This window comes from Pseudophryne corroboree, chromosome 1, assembly GCF_028390025.1.
Source record: "Pseudophryne corroboree isolate aPseCor3 chromosome 1, aPseCor3.hap2, whole genome shotgun sequence".
In the NCBI taxonomy this organism is placed as follows: Eukaryota; Metazoa; Chordata; class Amphibia; order Anura; family Myobatrachidae; genus Pseudophryne; species Pseudophryne corroboree.
Genome location: NC_086444.1, coordinates 589,510,769 through 589,523,092, shown reverse-complemented (window position 1 = coordinate 589,523,092; position 12,324 = coordinate 589,510,769). Strand labels below are relative to the sequence as shown.

The window sequence follows — 12,324 nt, the reverse complement described above, 5'->3', positions numbered from 1 at the left end:
GCAGTTACATAATGCATTTACTATACAACTATACATACAGAAATATACAAATCTTATTACTCACGGCGTGTGTTGGACTGAGGTATGAAGGGCCCAACAGGAGGATGCTTAGGGGCAGGTATCACAGATGTACTGGCCCCTTTATATATATGTGTAGATATATATATATATATATATATATATATCTATAGCTATATCGAGAGAGTGAGTGCATGCATGATAATGTACAAGATTAATAACAGCACTGCAGTGTAGAGAAATATTGCCATAGTCCTGTGCATTATAATGTAACTTACTGTATGTATAAAGACAGGGGAAACGCACACTTATCCTTCCAACAACATCAGAGTGCCAGATCCAACAAATTGTATATACAAATTATCTTCAACAGCCATACAGCCACTATAGATAAAGGGCCATCACATCCTTCATAAAGTGCAAAATGCCTTAATCCATTAAAAACATTGATTAAATGGAGCTTTTAATGGATTTAAGCATGTTGCACTTTAAGAAGGATGTGCTGGTCCATTATCTATGGTAGGCTGTATGGCTGCTGAAGACAATTTTCATATACTGTATGTATGATGTACAATTCAAGTGTACAGTCTAGAAGAGTGGGTGGGCCCTCAGACACGGTCCCCCCAGTCTGACCCTGCTCGCTGACACTTTAAAAGATCCACAGGTGGAGCTAATTATTTCACTGGTGATTCTGTGAGGAGACCTGGAAAACATAAACTGTTTGTGGTCCTGAGGACAGAGTTTGAGAACCTATGTTTTATACCTTACACTTCTCTTTGCCTGCGACACTATGAAAAGATAGATCTTGAGGCTTAAGAGTTATGTTGGCAAATCATCCAAAACAATCATTTTGAGTTTTTAACTTCTCCTTGGAGAATTAAAAGTTTATTGTTAAAAGCATGCGAAAAATAAAAATTGCCACCATTTACTAACAAAACAAAAAACATGAGGATTTTGAGTGTCATTGTTCCGAGTAACAAATGGAGAACTCTTTTTTTTTTTTTTTTTAAATAAATAAATGTAGCATTTATTCAAACCTTGAGATTGTCTTTCTTAAATTGGGAACGCTGTATGGTCTCTGTCAGTTATGTCTATAGAAATCACTGAAGTGCTATAATTTGGGTGTCTCGCTGGAGAGGCTTGTAATTAAATGTCAGATGTCAGGCAAGGCTGCTCCCCGCAAAGGGATTTCTCATTTTCGCTCATTCACATCAGGACACTTGTAAATTTTTTCTAGCCTGACCTCTTAGGCAAAGTTCTTTGCAAATCGGAACCCAATTTGCATTAGAATTCGGGGGTAATGAAGTGCAAATCCAGAAGCATAAGTGAATAGCTTTTGCATTAAAATATGAATAAACCATTGCTTCAGATATCAATTAAAGAGCCATCTTCCTGTGATGATCTCCCTAGCTTGATCATTCTTCGCAATTACCAGTAAGAGACAAAAACCATAGCTTGGAAAGCATACAATGTATTGCACAAAAAAATTAAATTCAACGACATGATGACAACAGATTGGCAGACACAATGATTTTTACTTACACATGCTGAAGACCAATTTTATTAGCGATAAGGTTGAACCCCTAATACTATGTTGTTGTTTTTTTGCTATTCGTATAGAAGGCAAAAACAAGCTTCACAAGGAGAGAAAAAACAAACAGGATTCACAAGCAGTCCAAACTAACAATACCCTGATTTTATTGTTAAACCTAGAACATTTGACTAATGCTTCCCCGCTAAACAGTCACACTGTACAAACACTAAACATGGTCAACATTGCCTTTTAAGGCCTCTGACTGTAAAAAGGTGCACAACAACTCTTCCTTTGTACCAAAAACAGGGTCAAAAATATAATTATATATTAAACTGCTATTTTCTTTATTTACATACCCTATTCATAAATAATTAAACCAGAACTTAGAGCGCAATGACTGATTATGAGAACAGGTGAAGCAAGTGTGAAACAAACAAGTTATTGCTCTAACAGACAAGTATTACAAGATATATTGTCAGAGCAGGCCGGGGCCTTCCATGCAGGCGCTATGTGCCGGTTCTCACAGGTACCACAGTAAATGCTGAATGTGATCCAAAGCTTGGTGTTGGAAAGGTGACGACACTGAAGTTATTAATGTTTCACATACAGCAATCAAGTGAGAAATCTCTCAAGGCATGAGCCCACTTCGCTTCAGCTTATTCTAGTACAATGGGAAAATATGCATTGCTTATCTGAAGGAGAAATGATCAACTTTAAGGAAAACAACATAGTACAAAATGGTTTAACACGTGTTTATGCTGGAATTTCTTTACTGTGGTCTAGCTTTGGAATTGTAGCCTCCAAGATGCGGACATTTTGTACCATCAACGCACATCTCTTAAAAGGCAATTTGCTAATTAGTTCAGTTTTTGTGGACATGGTCAAAAATGGAAACATAATTTTGAAGACCCTTTCAAATCTGTACTACCACCTAGTTAAAGATAAGAGCACGTGCTCCCATCGCTATTCAGTAATTACTGAGTAGTAATTAGCTTAAAAGCCTTGCAACCAGTGGCATCTCCAGCGTTGGGGCTGCAGTCCAATATTCAAATAGGGGAACCACGCTGTCACCCCAAACGCTGCCAAACATCACTGGCCGGGACTCTCTGGCAGTTGGTGTGTCTCCCCTATTTGAATTTTGGACTGTGCTGCATCCCCACCTCTGGAACCACCACTGTTTGCAAATTCATAACCCTTCATTTTTAATAAATGAAAAATTGGCCTATCACTGATGGCATTAGCAAGAGAAACACACTGCATGAAATACAGTAGAAAGAGTAAAATGCAAACATATTGGAAAACTTTCTTCTGACTGTATATAACAGGTCTTTTAGCCTCAAGAATGTATTTAACAGAAGGTATTATGTATTGGAGGAGGTGAACATTGGACACCCCAAATATTTTAAAGTTTATATTGCAGTATAAAAGCATTGAACACTTAAAAATTGCTCCTCCTACATAAGGATTGCATGTTTCAAGGCTAGCTTACACTCTCATCCCCCCACCTTTGATTGCAAGCCCACAAAAGGTCAATCTCCTGGTTCACCAAATGGTCCTACTCAAAACAGAAAGTGTGTCTTTTATGAAAGCCGTAGTGCAACGTCGTACATATTGTGAGTGCCCATAACTGACGTTTCACAATGTCAGTGAGTGAATAGTCCACCTGCAGTACCCTGCTGATTTGTAGTGCTGCCCTCTACTGGCAACAATGCATCTTTACAGTCCCCTGTCCACAGGAAGGGGATAGTTCTGCGCTCTAAAGGGTCCGCACAGCTACAGGGTAGAGGAGTGATAAATGTTCAGCCCCTTTTATTGGTAGTTTTCTGGTGGTATAGAAATGGATGACTTCAGGAATGCTGTCAAAAGGAGGACTGTTCTGACCCAAGATGTATTTTTCTTTGGCTTTTGACAGTTTCATATGCATGAATCCTTGGCTGCTTCTGTAAACATAAAAAAAGACAAATCAGAACCAATGAATACACTCAAAAAATAATCACAAATATAACATACCTACACTTTGCACTTTTAAAAATGTAACACATTATTTAATCGGGTGGGGGGTATACAGAGTTCCTATTATATTCACTACACAACTTTTACTAGGTGTTTTTTTTTCTTAAAATGAAAACTTAACATATCCCACAAAAAAAAGAAAAAAAAAGAAAAAAAATTGTTTGCCTGGGTACAACCTAGATTCAAGTGCTTACATAAGAAATTAAAATAAAATGTCATGAACAATAAAGCACACAGACAATAATACAGTTACATGATGGATTCAGATGTACTATATATAATAGACTAGCAAATATTGGCAGGTTAATCATTATTATGAAAAAGCACAACAGAAATATCACATAAAAGGGAAAGAATATTTGGATACAAAGATGTTAGAAGTGTCATTGCATCAATCCACCATTCAGATGTATGGTGATGTTTTGGAAGTGATATGACAGTCACACAATAAAAATAACAGACAGACCCTAATGTGTACCGTCAAAATATAATAATAATAATAATAATAATAATAATAATAATAATGAAAAAAAAATATTATTATTAATAATAATAATCATCAACCTATTACAATGTAGCATTCTATAGAGAGGATGCCAGTGAGAAAACACATTCTACTTGCACAATAAATGAATCATGTAATGAAGATAATTAACAGGGCGACACATTAATTAGTAAGACAACACTTAATTTAAGCAAATTGTTTTCAGAAACTGTTACCATCCAGTGTTTACATGCAAAAAGCTTGCCGTTCCCTATGTCCCATATGTTCCAACTCTCCTGGATTGTCTGGGAGACTCCCAAAATAGAGACCTCAGGGAATCATGAGAGAGTCTGTCAGTTTACCACTGTGATGTAGTTTGCATCATATACAGTACTGTGGAGGGCAGGTCAGAAACATCAGTGACCATGACTATCTGGAAAGCTACCACATTAACCTTGGATGACTGAACCATTCACATTAAATGATGCAGGCATCACAATTTATATGAGGTAAATAGATGCAAAGTATTATTACAGCAGATATGACATCAGGAAAATATACTGGAATTGGATCAACTGCCTAAGTACATCTGCAAGACGGAAACTGTGGCGGGGTGTGAGGTAAAACTGCTCAGTGGGGGATGTACACATAGCACTGGCTATTTTGACCTCCTAAGTAACCAAAAACTATCCCTATATTACCTCTATATCGTACTCATCGCAGTATAATAGAAAAGTCTGAATAAATGCTTTTAATAAGCCTGTGTGCATACTATCTCACTCTCTTTATGCTTCTGAAAAACAGGATTAGTGATGCTGTAAAACAGTCACCCAAAATAACAGCGGTGGTACAAAAGGCTAGGATTAAAAGCATCATTGCTAGCAAGCAAAAACCAGGATTTATAGTGCATTAAAAAAGATGGGTACTAAGAGGGCAGCAGTCCAAAACCATACTAGAGTGGACTGTAATTCATCAGATGCAAAGTGTCACCAGTACAACCTCCACGTCTCTGAGATTTGTTGTGAGGTAATCTAAATTCCTATTAACCTCAGGAATATGCAGGGCTATTGTATGACAGAATGCACCAATATCAGAATCAAGAAACAATGACGGGAATTACAGCGCATGATGACAGAGAGAACCAGAATAGAAGTCTCCTGTGCATACAGACAGTGTTATCTAAAACACACAGACAGGAGATGTATAAAGCATGTGATAATGGCTCTGCAATCTTAACACACCAATTACAGCACACTGAGCAATGGTACGGTCTATTAACCCACTGCCTAGAGAGCATTAGTCAACGGAATACATTAAGGAGACATATACTCCATTCTCAAAAAGGATCAATTTCTGCTTTATTTACCAAGATGCACAGTATTTACAAGAAATATGTGCAGAATATATAAAGTGAAAATAATAATAGTAATAATAAAAACAATTTCATCTCCCCACATCCATGTTTGAAGAAGACATCGTAATCAAGTTTAAGTTCTAAATCTTAAAGGGTCACTAAACCTAAAATAAGAGTTGGCTTATATTTTTGAGTTAGGTAAGATAGGGTTCTTCAATGGGATTTCTTAGTACTCACGTGCTGCTGTATTGAGGGGATATTAGACAATTGGCTGGATAATGATGTAGCCTTAAGACAATGATGTCCTATAATGATGCCATCATATACTATACGTAGGCATATGCTCTCAGAAGATAACTGTACATAGGAGCTAATTTAAGTTATCTTCAGACAAATAACTAAGACACTGGTTCTCAACCGCGGTCCTCAAGTACCCCCAACAGTTCATGTTTTCCAGTTCTCCTCACAGGATTGCAAGTGAAATAATTTGCTCCACCTGTGGGTCTTTTATAATGTGTCAGTAATTAATACACCTGTTCAACTGCTTGGTGACCTGGAAAACATGAACTGTTGGGGGTACTTGAGGACCGAGGTTGAGAACCACGGAACTAAGAGACCTGAGTCTTGCCAAGTGACCCAGCCTCTCCTCCCAAGCTCTAACCGGCTGAATCTCGTCCAGTTTTGACATCATAAATATACAGTACAGTGAATTTTTAATGTACAGGTATGTTGGTATATGTTATTAACATAGTATCTAAGGTTGAAAAAAGACAATTGTCCATTGAGTTCAACCTATTTGTGGTCTCCTATGCAGGATTATTTGGTCTAAAATTTTGACTGATGCTGCTGTCAGCCGTTACATTTTTTCTCTCTTTTTATAATAACTATAGTGCGTGACTATGCACCATAACCCTGGATATCCTTATCCATTAGGAATTTATCTAACCCATTCTTAAAGGTGTTGACTGAGTCCGCCATTACAACTCCCTCAGGCAGGGAATTCCAAACACGCATCGTCCTTACCGTGAAAAAGCCTTTACGCCATATTGTGCGGAATCTCCTCTCCTCTAACCTGAGTGAGTGTCCACGAGTTCTCTGTGTTGATCTAACCAAAAACAGGTCCTGCGCAAGATCTGTGTATTGTCCCCTTATATATTTGTAGATGTTGATCATGTCCCCTCTTAGTCTCCTCTTTTCCAGTGTAAACATGCCTAGTCTTGCACGCCTTTCCTTGTATTCCAGCGTCTCCATGCCCTTAATTAGTTTGGTCTCTGAACCTTTTCTAGCTCCAGGATATCCTTTTTGTAGTATGGTGCCCAGAATTGTACACAGTATTCAAGGTGTGGCCTCACTAGTGATTTATATAACGGGAGTATAAACTCTCGTCGCTAGCATCAATTCCCCATTTTATGCATGTTAATATCTTATTAGCCTTCTTTGCTGCAATCCTACTTTGGGTACTACTGCTTAGTTTGCTATCTATGAGGACACCTAAGTCCTTTTCCAGTACAGAAGCCCCTAATTTTACCCCATTTAGTATGTAGGTGTTATTTTTGTTCTTGTTACTACAGTGCATTACCTTACACTTGTCTGTATTGAAGCGCATTCTCCATTTCGCTGCCCATGCTTCTAATTTAACTAAGTCATTCTGAAGCGACTCAGCATCCTCCTCCGTATTTATAGCCTTACACAATTTGGTATCATCTGCAAAAATTGACACCATGCTCTCTAGACCTTCTGTTAGGTCGTTAATGAAAATATTGAACAATAGCGGTCTTAATACTGAGCCTTGTGGCACAACACTTAGCACTTCAGTCCAATTTGAAAAAGATCCATTAACCACAACGCGCTGCTCCCTATTATCTAACCAATTTTTGATCCAAGTGCATATTGTGCTTCCTAGCCCTATTTCTTGTAGCTTGTAGATAAGTCTCATGTGCGGTACAGTGTCGAAAGCTTTGGCAAAGTCTAAAAAGATTACATCCACCTCTTTACCCTGATCTAGGTTTGCACTTACTGTTTCATAAAAGCCAAGTAAGTTGGTTTGAGAGGATCTGTCCTTCACAAATCCATGTTGATTCCTTTTAATGACCTTATTGACTTCAAGGAACTTCTGAATACTATCTCTTAGAATACCTTCCAATACTTTCTCCACTATAGATGTAAGACTAACTGGTCTATAATTACCTGGTTCAGCTTTACTTCCCTTTTTGAATATAGGCACTACTTCCAGTATACGCCAGTCTTTGGGAACCATACCTGATATTACTGAATCCTTAAAGATCAAAAATAGCGGGGGGCGTGGCCACGACGGCTAAGGAGTAGGCAGCAGGTCTCGGGAGCTCCCCGGCCACCAAACTCCTGATACCCATCCTTATTCCCTCTGGTGCTCCTACCCGGCCGAATCGCTCACCCTGCACTGCTGGACACTGCCGGGCGTCCCTATCCGTGCTCTCCGGGTCCCGTAGACGTGGCTCTCACCGACATCCGGCCCTGCGGCCTACAAGTTCTCCGGATCCCCGGCCTCGATTTTGGCGGCCTCGATCGCGGGACACCCGGAGCTCGAGCGGCGGGCTGCCGCTGCTGCCGGAGCCCGCAAAAGGACTGTGGGGGGGAGATAGCCTCTCCTCTGCCTCCAGGGCTGCAACCTGGGTCCCTGAAGTGACCCTGAAGACGGGAGAACAAACAGGTACTCCTGGGGAAGGGGAAGAGGAAGGGACACTGCGGCCATTTTGGGAGTGAATGATAAAGGCTGCTGCTAATGCCTGCACATTTGATGGGCTGCCTGATGGAACTCTCCTGTGACCAGTGAGCCTTTGCTATTTGGGACCTCACTATCAGTTGCTCACTCACTCTCAGCCTCTCAGTATCTATACTACCTATACTGACTCAACATACTGCTGGAAGCACAGTCAGGTGTCTTTTGCTGCACAGCTCTCCCATTCTACCACATAAGAGATGCATTAGTAATTGGAACTGACTGCGTCGCTATACTGCACTAATATCCTTCAGTGTGCTACGCACCGACATCCTGCCCTTGCCTTCCGAAGTTGCTGCAAGATTCTCCCTCTTCAATATTACTGTACATATTGCTGCTACTTCTACACAAGCCTGTATTTTCTATCCATTGATATTTTGATGTAAGGACTGGGCACGGTTGCTTCCCGCCACTAATTGAGGGCGTCCTCGCTCCTACCGCCTTCTCATTATACTTCTACACGGAACACACTGCTCTAGGGTGGTTGTGACTGCTCCTGTTCAATATGGTTAAGGGAGGCCAAAGTGCGGCTGCGGCCAAGCTAGAAAGATATGCCAGACAACCCACACCCAAGGTGTCGTCGGCTCCCTCTCCTACCCATTCTGATTCCCCCTCCGTGTCTGCGGCTGGCTCCCCGGGGGTGGCGGAGGCGCCGTCTATTCAACAGGTGCTGGAGGCTATAGCTGGCAGTGAGCAACGTCTATCCGACAAGATGGAGAAGGTGCAGTGTGACCTATCCTTACTCCGACAAGATGTCCAGCGCATTCGTGAGAGAGTGGGTGAGGCGGAGACAAGGGTCTCCAACCTGGAAGATATGTGTGGACCCCTGAAGCAGTCCGTATCCACGGTGACCCAACAAGTCTCCTCCCTCCAGACTAAGCTTTTAGACATGGAGGGAAGACTGCGTAGGAACAATGTCAGATTTGTGGGCCTACCTGAAAGAGAAGAGGGCTCGCAGCCGGAGGACTTCCTCGAATCTTGGCTCAAGGAGATGTATGGCGCTGAGTCCTTTACGGCCCAATTTGCGGTGGAGCGTGCACATAGGATACCATCTCGGCCACTACCTCCTGGTGCCCCTCCTCGCACCTTCATTGCCAAATTCCTACATTATAAGGACCGGGACTCAGTTCTTCGCCTAGGTCGCACAAAGGGCCCGCTGGTCCGTAATGGAGTCAAGGTGTCGGCCTTCCCGGACTTTGCCGCAGACGTCCAGAAGGACAGAGCCCAGTTTATGCCCATTAAACGGCGTCTGCGAGACCTCAACATTCCGTATTCCATGCTGTTTCCTTCAAGGCTCCGAGTTGTGGCGGACGGGGAGACCAAGTTTTTTAATTCCCCCAGGGAAGCGGCACAATGGCTGGACAGATTTGCGCCGGGTGCTCGACAGCTGGCTCCGGACTGATCTCCTGAGTTGCAGGAGCTGGGTCTGGGCTATCGGAGGGAACGATCTTAGATCGGGGAGCCCCCCCTCCTTTGCATTGGTGGCTCAAGACTTACCGTCCAAGTGGTGTTGGTTAGAGGTTTAGTTGAGAATCTGGGCCTACTCAGCACTTGGTAGTTTAGGTTGTTGGTTTGGGATATAAGTATGCCGGTGTTCTGGGGGGTATACGGGGAGGGGAGGGATAATTGGGAAGCTGCTAGTTGCGGCTCTCTTTGCTGCTGTTTTTGGTTTTCTTTCTTTAGTTTGTTATTTTTCTTACCTGAGTTTTTTTTGAAGCAAGGATGTTTATTAATTCAGACGCTATGGATTATAATGCTGGGCTTATGTACGTCATGTGTTACTGGTATTACTGATGTTGGTTCTCAGTTGTATTCTGGGAAATGTCTATCCGGGAGACACATAGAGTCTACATGGAGTCATGACTAATCTGAAGCTGTTGGCATGGAATGTCCGAGGTCTGAATAACAAAATCAAACGATCTCTGGTTTTAAATATGATTAAGAAATATGACCCGGACGTTGCATGCCTCAGTGAGACCCACTTAGAGGGACATAGGTTATTGTCTTTACGCCGGGCCTGGGTGGGATGGGCTTACCACGCCTCTCACTCTTCCTTTTCTAGGGGTGTCTCGGTTCTGATTAAAAAATCAGTGCAATTTGAATTACTGTCGATCAAAACTGACCCATATGGAAGATTTGTATTTATGGAATGTAAACTGAGCTCCCAGCCCTATTACATATTAGCGGTGTATGTCCCCCCTCCCTTTTCATATGCTGTGTTGCAGCAGGCTGCCTCTTTCATCGCTTCATCTCCCACTACCCCAGTGATATGCCTGGGTGACTTTAATAACATCCTAGATTTGTCCTTGGATCGATGGCACTCCCCGAGTGTTGCGCTGGCGAGTGGTGGCCCTACTAAGTTTGCAGATTTCTTGGATAGCTTGCAGTGGGTTGATGTGTGGAGGCTCCGTCACCCTACGGCCCGCCAGTTCTCCTGTTTTTCCAGTGCTCATGGCTCCTTTTCCAGGATTGACCTGATGCTAGTGTCCCCTGCCCTTGTCCCGGGGATCATTGACATTCATTATGAGGCCCGAGGGGTCTCTGACCACTCCCCCATGTTGATGACTATCGCTGTGGGAAGTCAGAGGGGGCACTCTTATTGGAAGCTGCACCCCTCTTGGCTGACCCAGCTTGGTGACTGCAGTGACCTCGAGACTCAATGGGGGGGGTACTTTAACGATAATGTAGGGTCAGCCCCGGCTACGATAGTTTGGGATTCATTTAAGGCTTTTTTGAGAGGTTCATATATTGGACGCATAGCGGCTCATAAAGTATCCTCCAGGGAGAAGGAACAGGCCCTTGAAAGGGACGCCAGGGAACTAGAGTCCCAATACCTGCTAGATGGTGCCCCCACTACGAAGGTACGCTGGCTAGTGGCTCAGTCGGCTTGGATGGCCCACCTGTCCGACAAAAACTCACGCTCCCTCCTTTTCAAGGCCACTAATATTTATATGCAGGCTGATAGGACGGGGGGACTCTTGGCCCGTCTGATACACTACGATCGGCCTGGGTCTACGATCACCCAGATGTCCGATGGGGATGGCTCCTTTGTTGACACCACGCCGGACATTGCGCAGTTGTTTAGATCTTATTACTCTGGTGTTTATAGCTCACAATTGACGTGCTCTACTCTTGACATCTCGCACTACCTGGGGGATATTGCGTTGCCCGCACTCTCCCCTGAGGCCTATGAGCTGCTGGAGGCGCCCTTGACGCTCGAGGAGGTGACTGCGGCCATTGGTATGTCCCCTAATGGCAAGGCTCCGGGGTGTGACGGGATTCCCTCTGAGGTTTACAAAACTCATATAGATTTCTTTGGACCCAGACTCCATGCCCTATACTTGGATATATTTGCCAATAATGAGCTTCCCCTCTCTATGTCAGAGGCAATTATAATAGTGATTCCAAAGCCCGGTAAGGACCCTGGGTCTCCAGACTCCTATAGGCCGATTTCCCTGATTCCCACCGATGCTAAGATCCTGGCAAAGATATTGGCAGTACGGCTTAACACAGTGATCACCTCCCTCGTTCACTCGGATCAGACTGGCTTCATGCCAGGGAAGTCCACATCTATTAATCTACGTAGACTATATACCATTCTGCAACTCCCACATGACTCCCCTTCTGACTCGGCTGTGGTCTCGCTAGACGCGGCCAAGGCTTTTGACAGCGTTGAATGGGCTTATTTATGGGAGGTGATGGCTCGTATGGGCTTTGGACCCAACTTTATCAGTTGGACTAAACTACTGTATCAACATCCGAGTGCCAGGATCTTGGTGAACGGCTATGTATCCCCCTCTTTCCAGCTATCCCGTGGGACTAGACAAGGCTGCCCCCTATCCCCCGCACTGTTTGCCTTGGCCATTGAGCCCCTGGCCTGTCTGATAAGATCACACCCAGATATTGTGGGAATCAGTACGGGCTCACGTGAGGATAGAATAGCTCTTTATGCTGACGACATGTTGCTGTTCTTGCAAGATTACACCAAGTCAATGCCCACTCTGCTACGGGTGATTGAGTGCTTTGGTGATCACTCGGGACTTAGAATTAACTGGTCTAAATCGTACATTATGCCAGTCATAGGCCCCCCCCCTACTATTCCCAAAATCCCCCTGCCACTACGTTGGACGATACAATTTAAATACCTCGGGATTCAAATAACT

General features: G+C 43.2%; 1 protein-coding gene across 1 annotated transcript in view; it reads right to left on the bottom strand.

Annotated features, from left to right (window-relative positions):
* Positions 1-1,549: 1,549 nt before the first annotated feature.
* The window catches only part of SHB (SH2 domain containing adaptor protein B), a 347,131-nt gene continuing 336,356 nt past the window's right edge, over positions 1,550-12,324 (bottom strand). Inside the window, exon 6 of the mRNA XM_063914230.1 lies at positions 1,550-3,492. Coding sequence (XP_063770300.1) covers positions 3,309-3,492 — 184 coding nt within the window. The 3' untranslated portion in view covers positions 1,550-3,308. The remainder of the gene's footprint in view (positions 3,493-12,324) is intronic.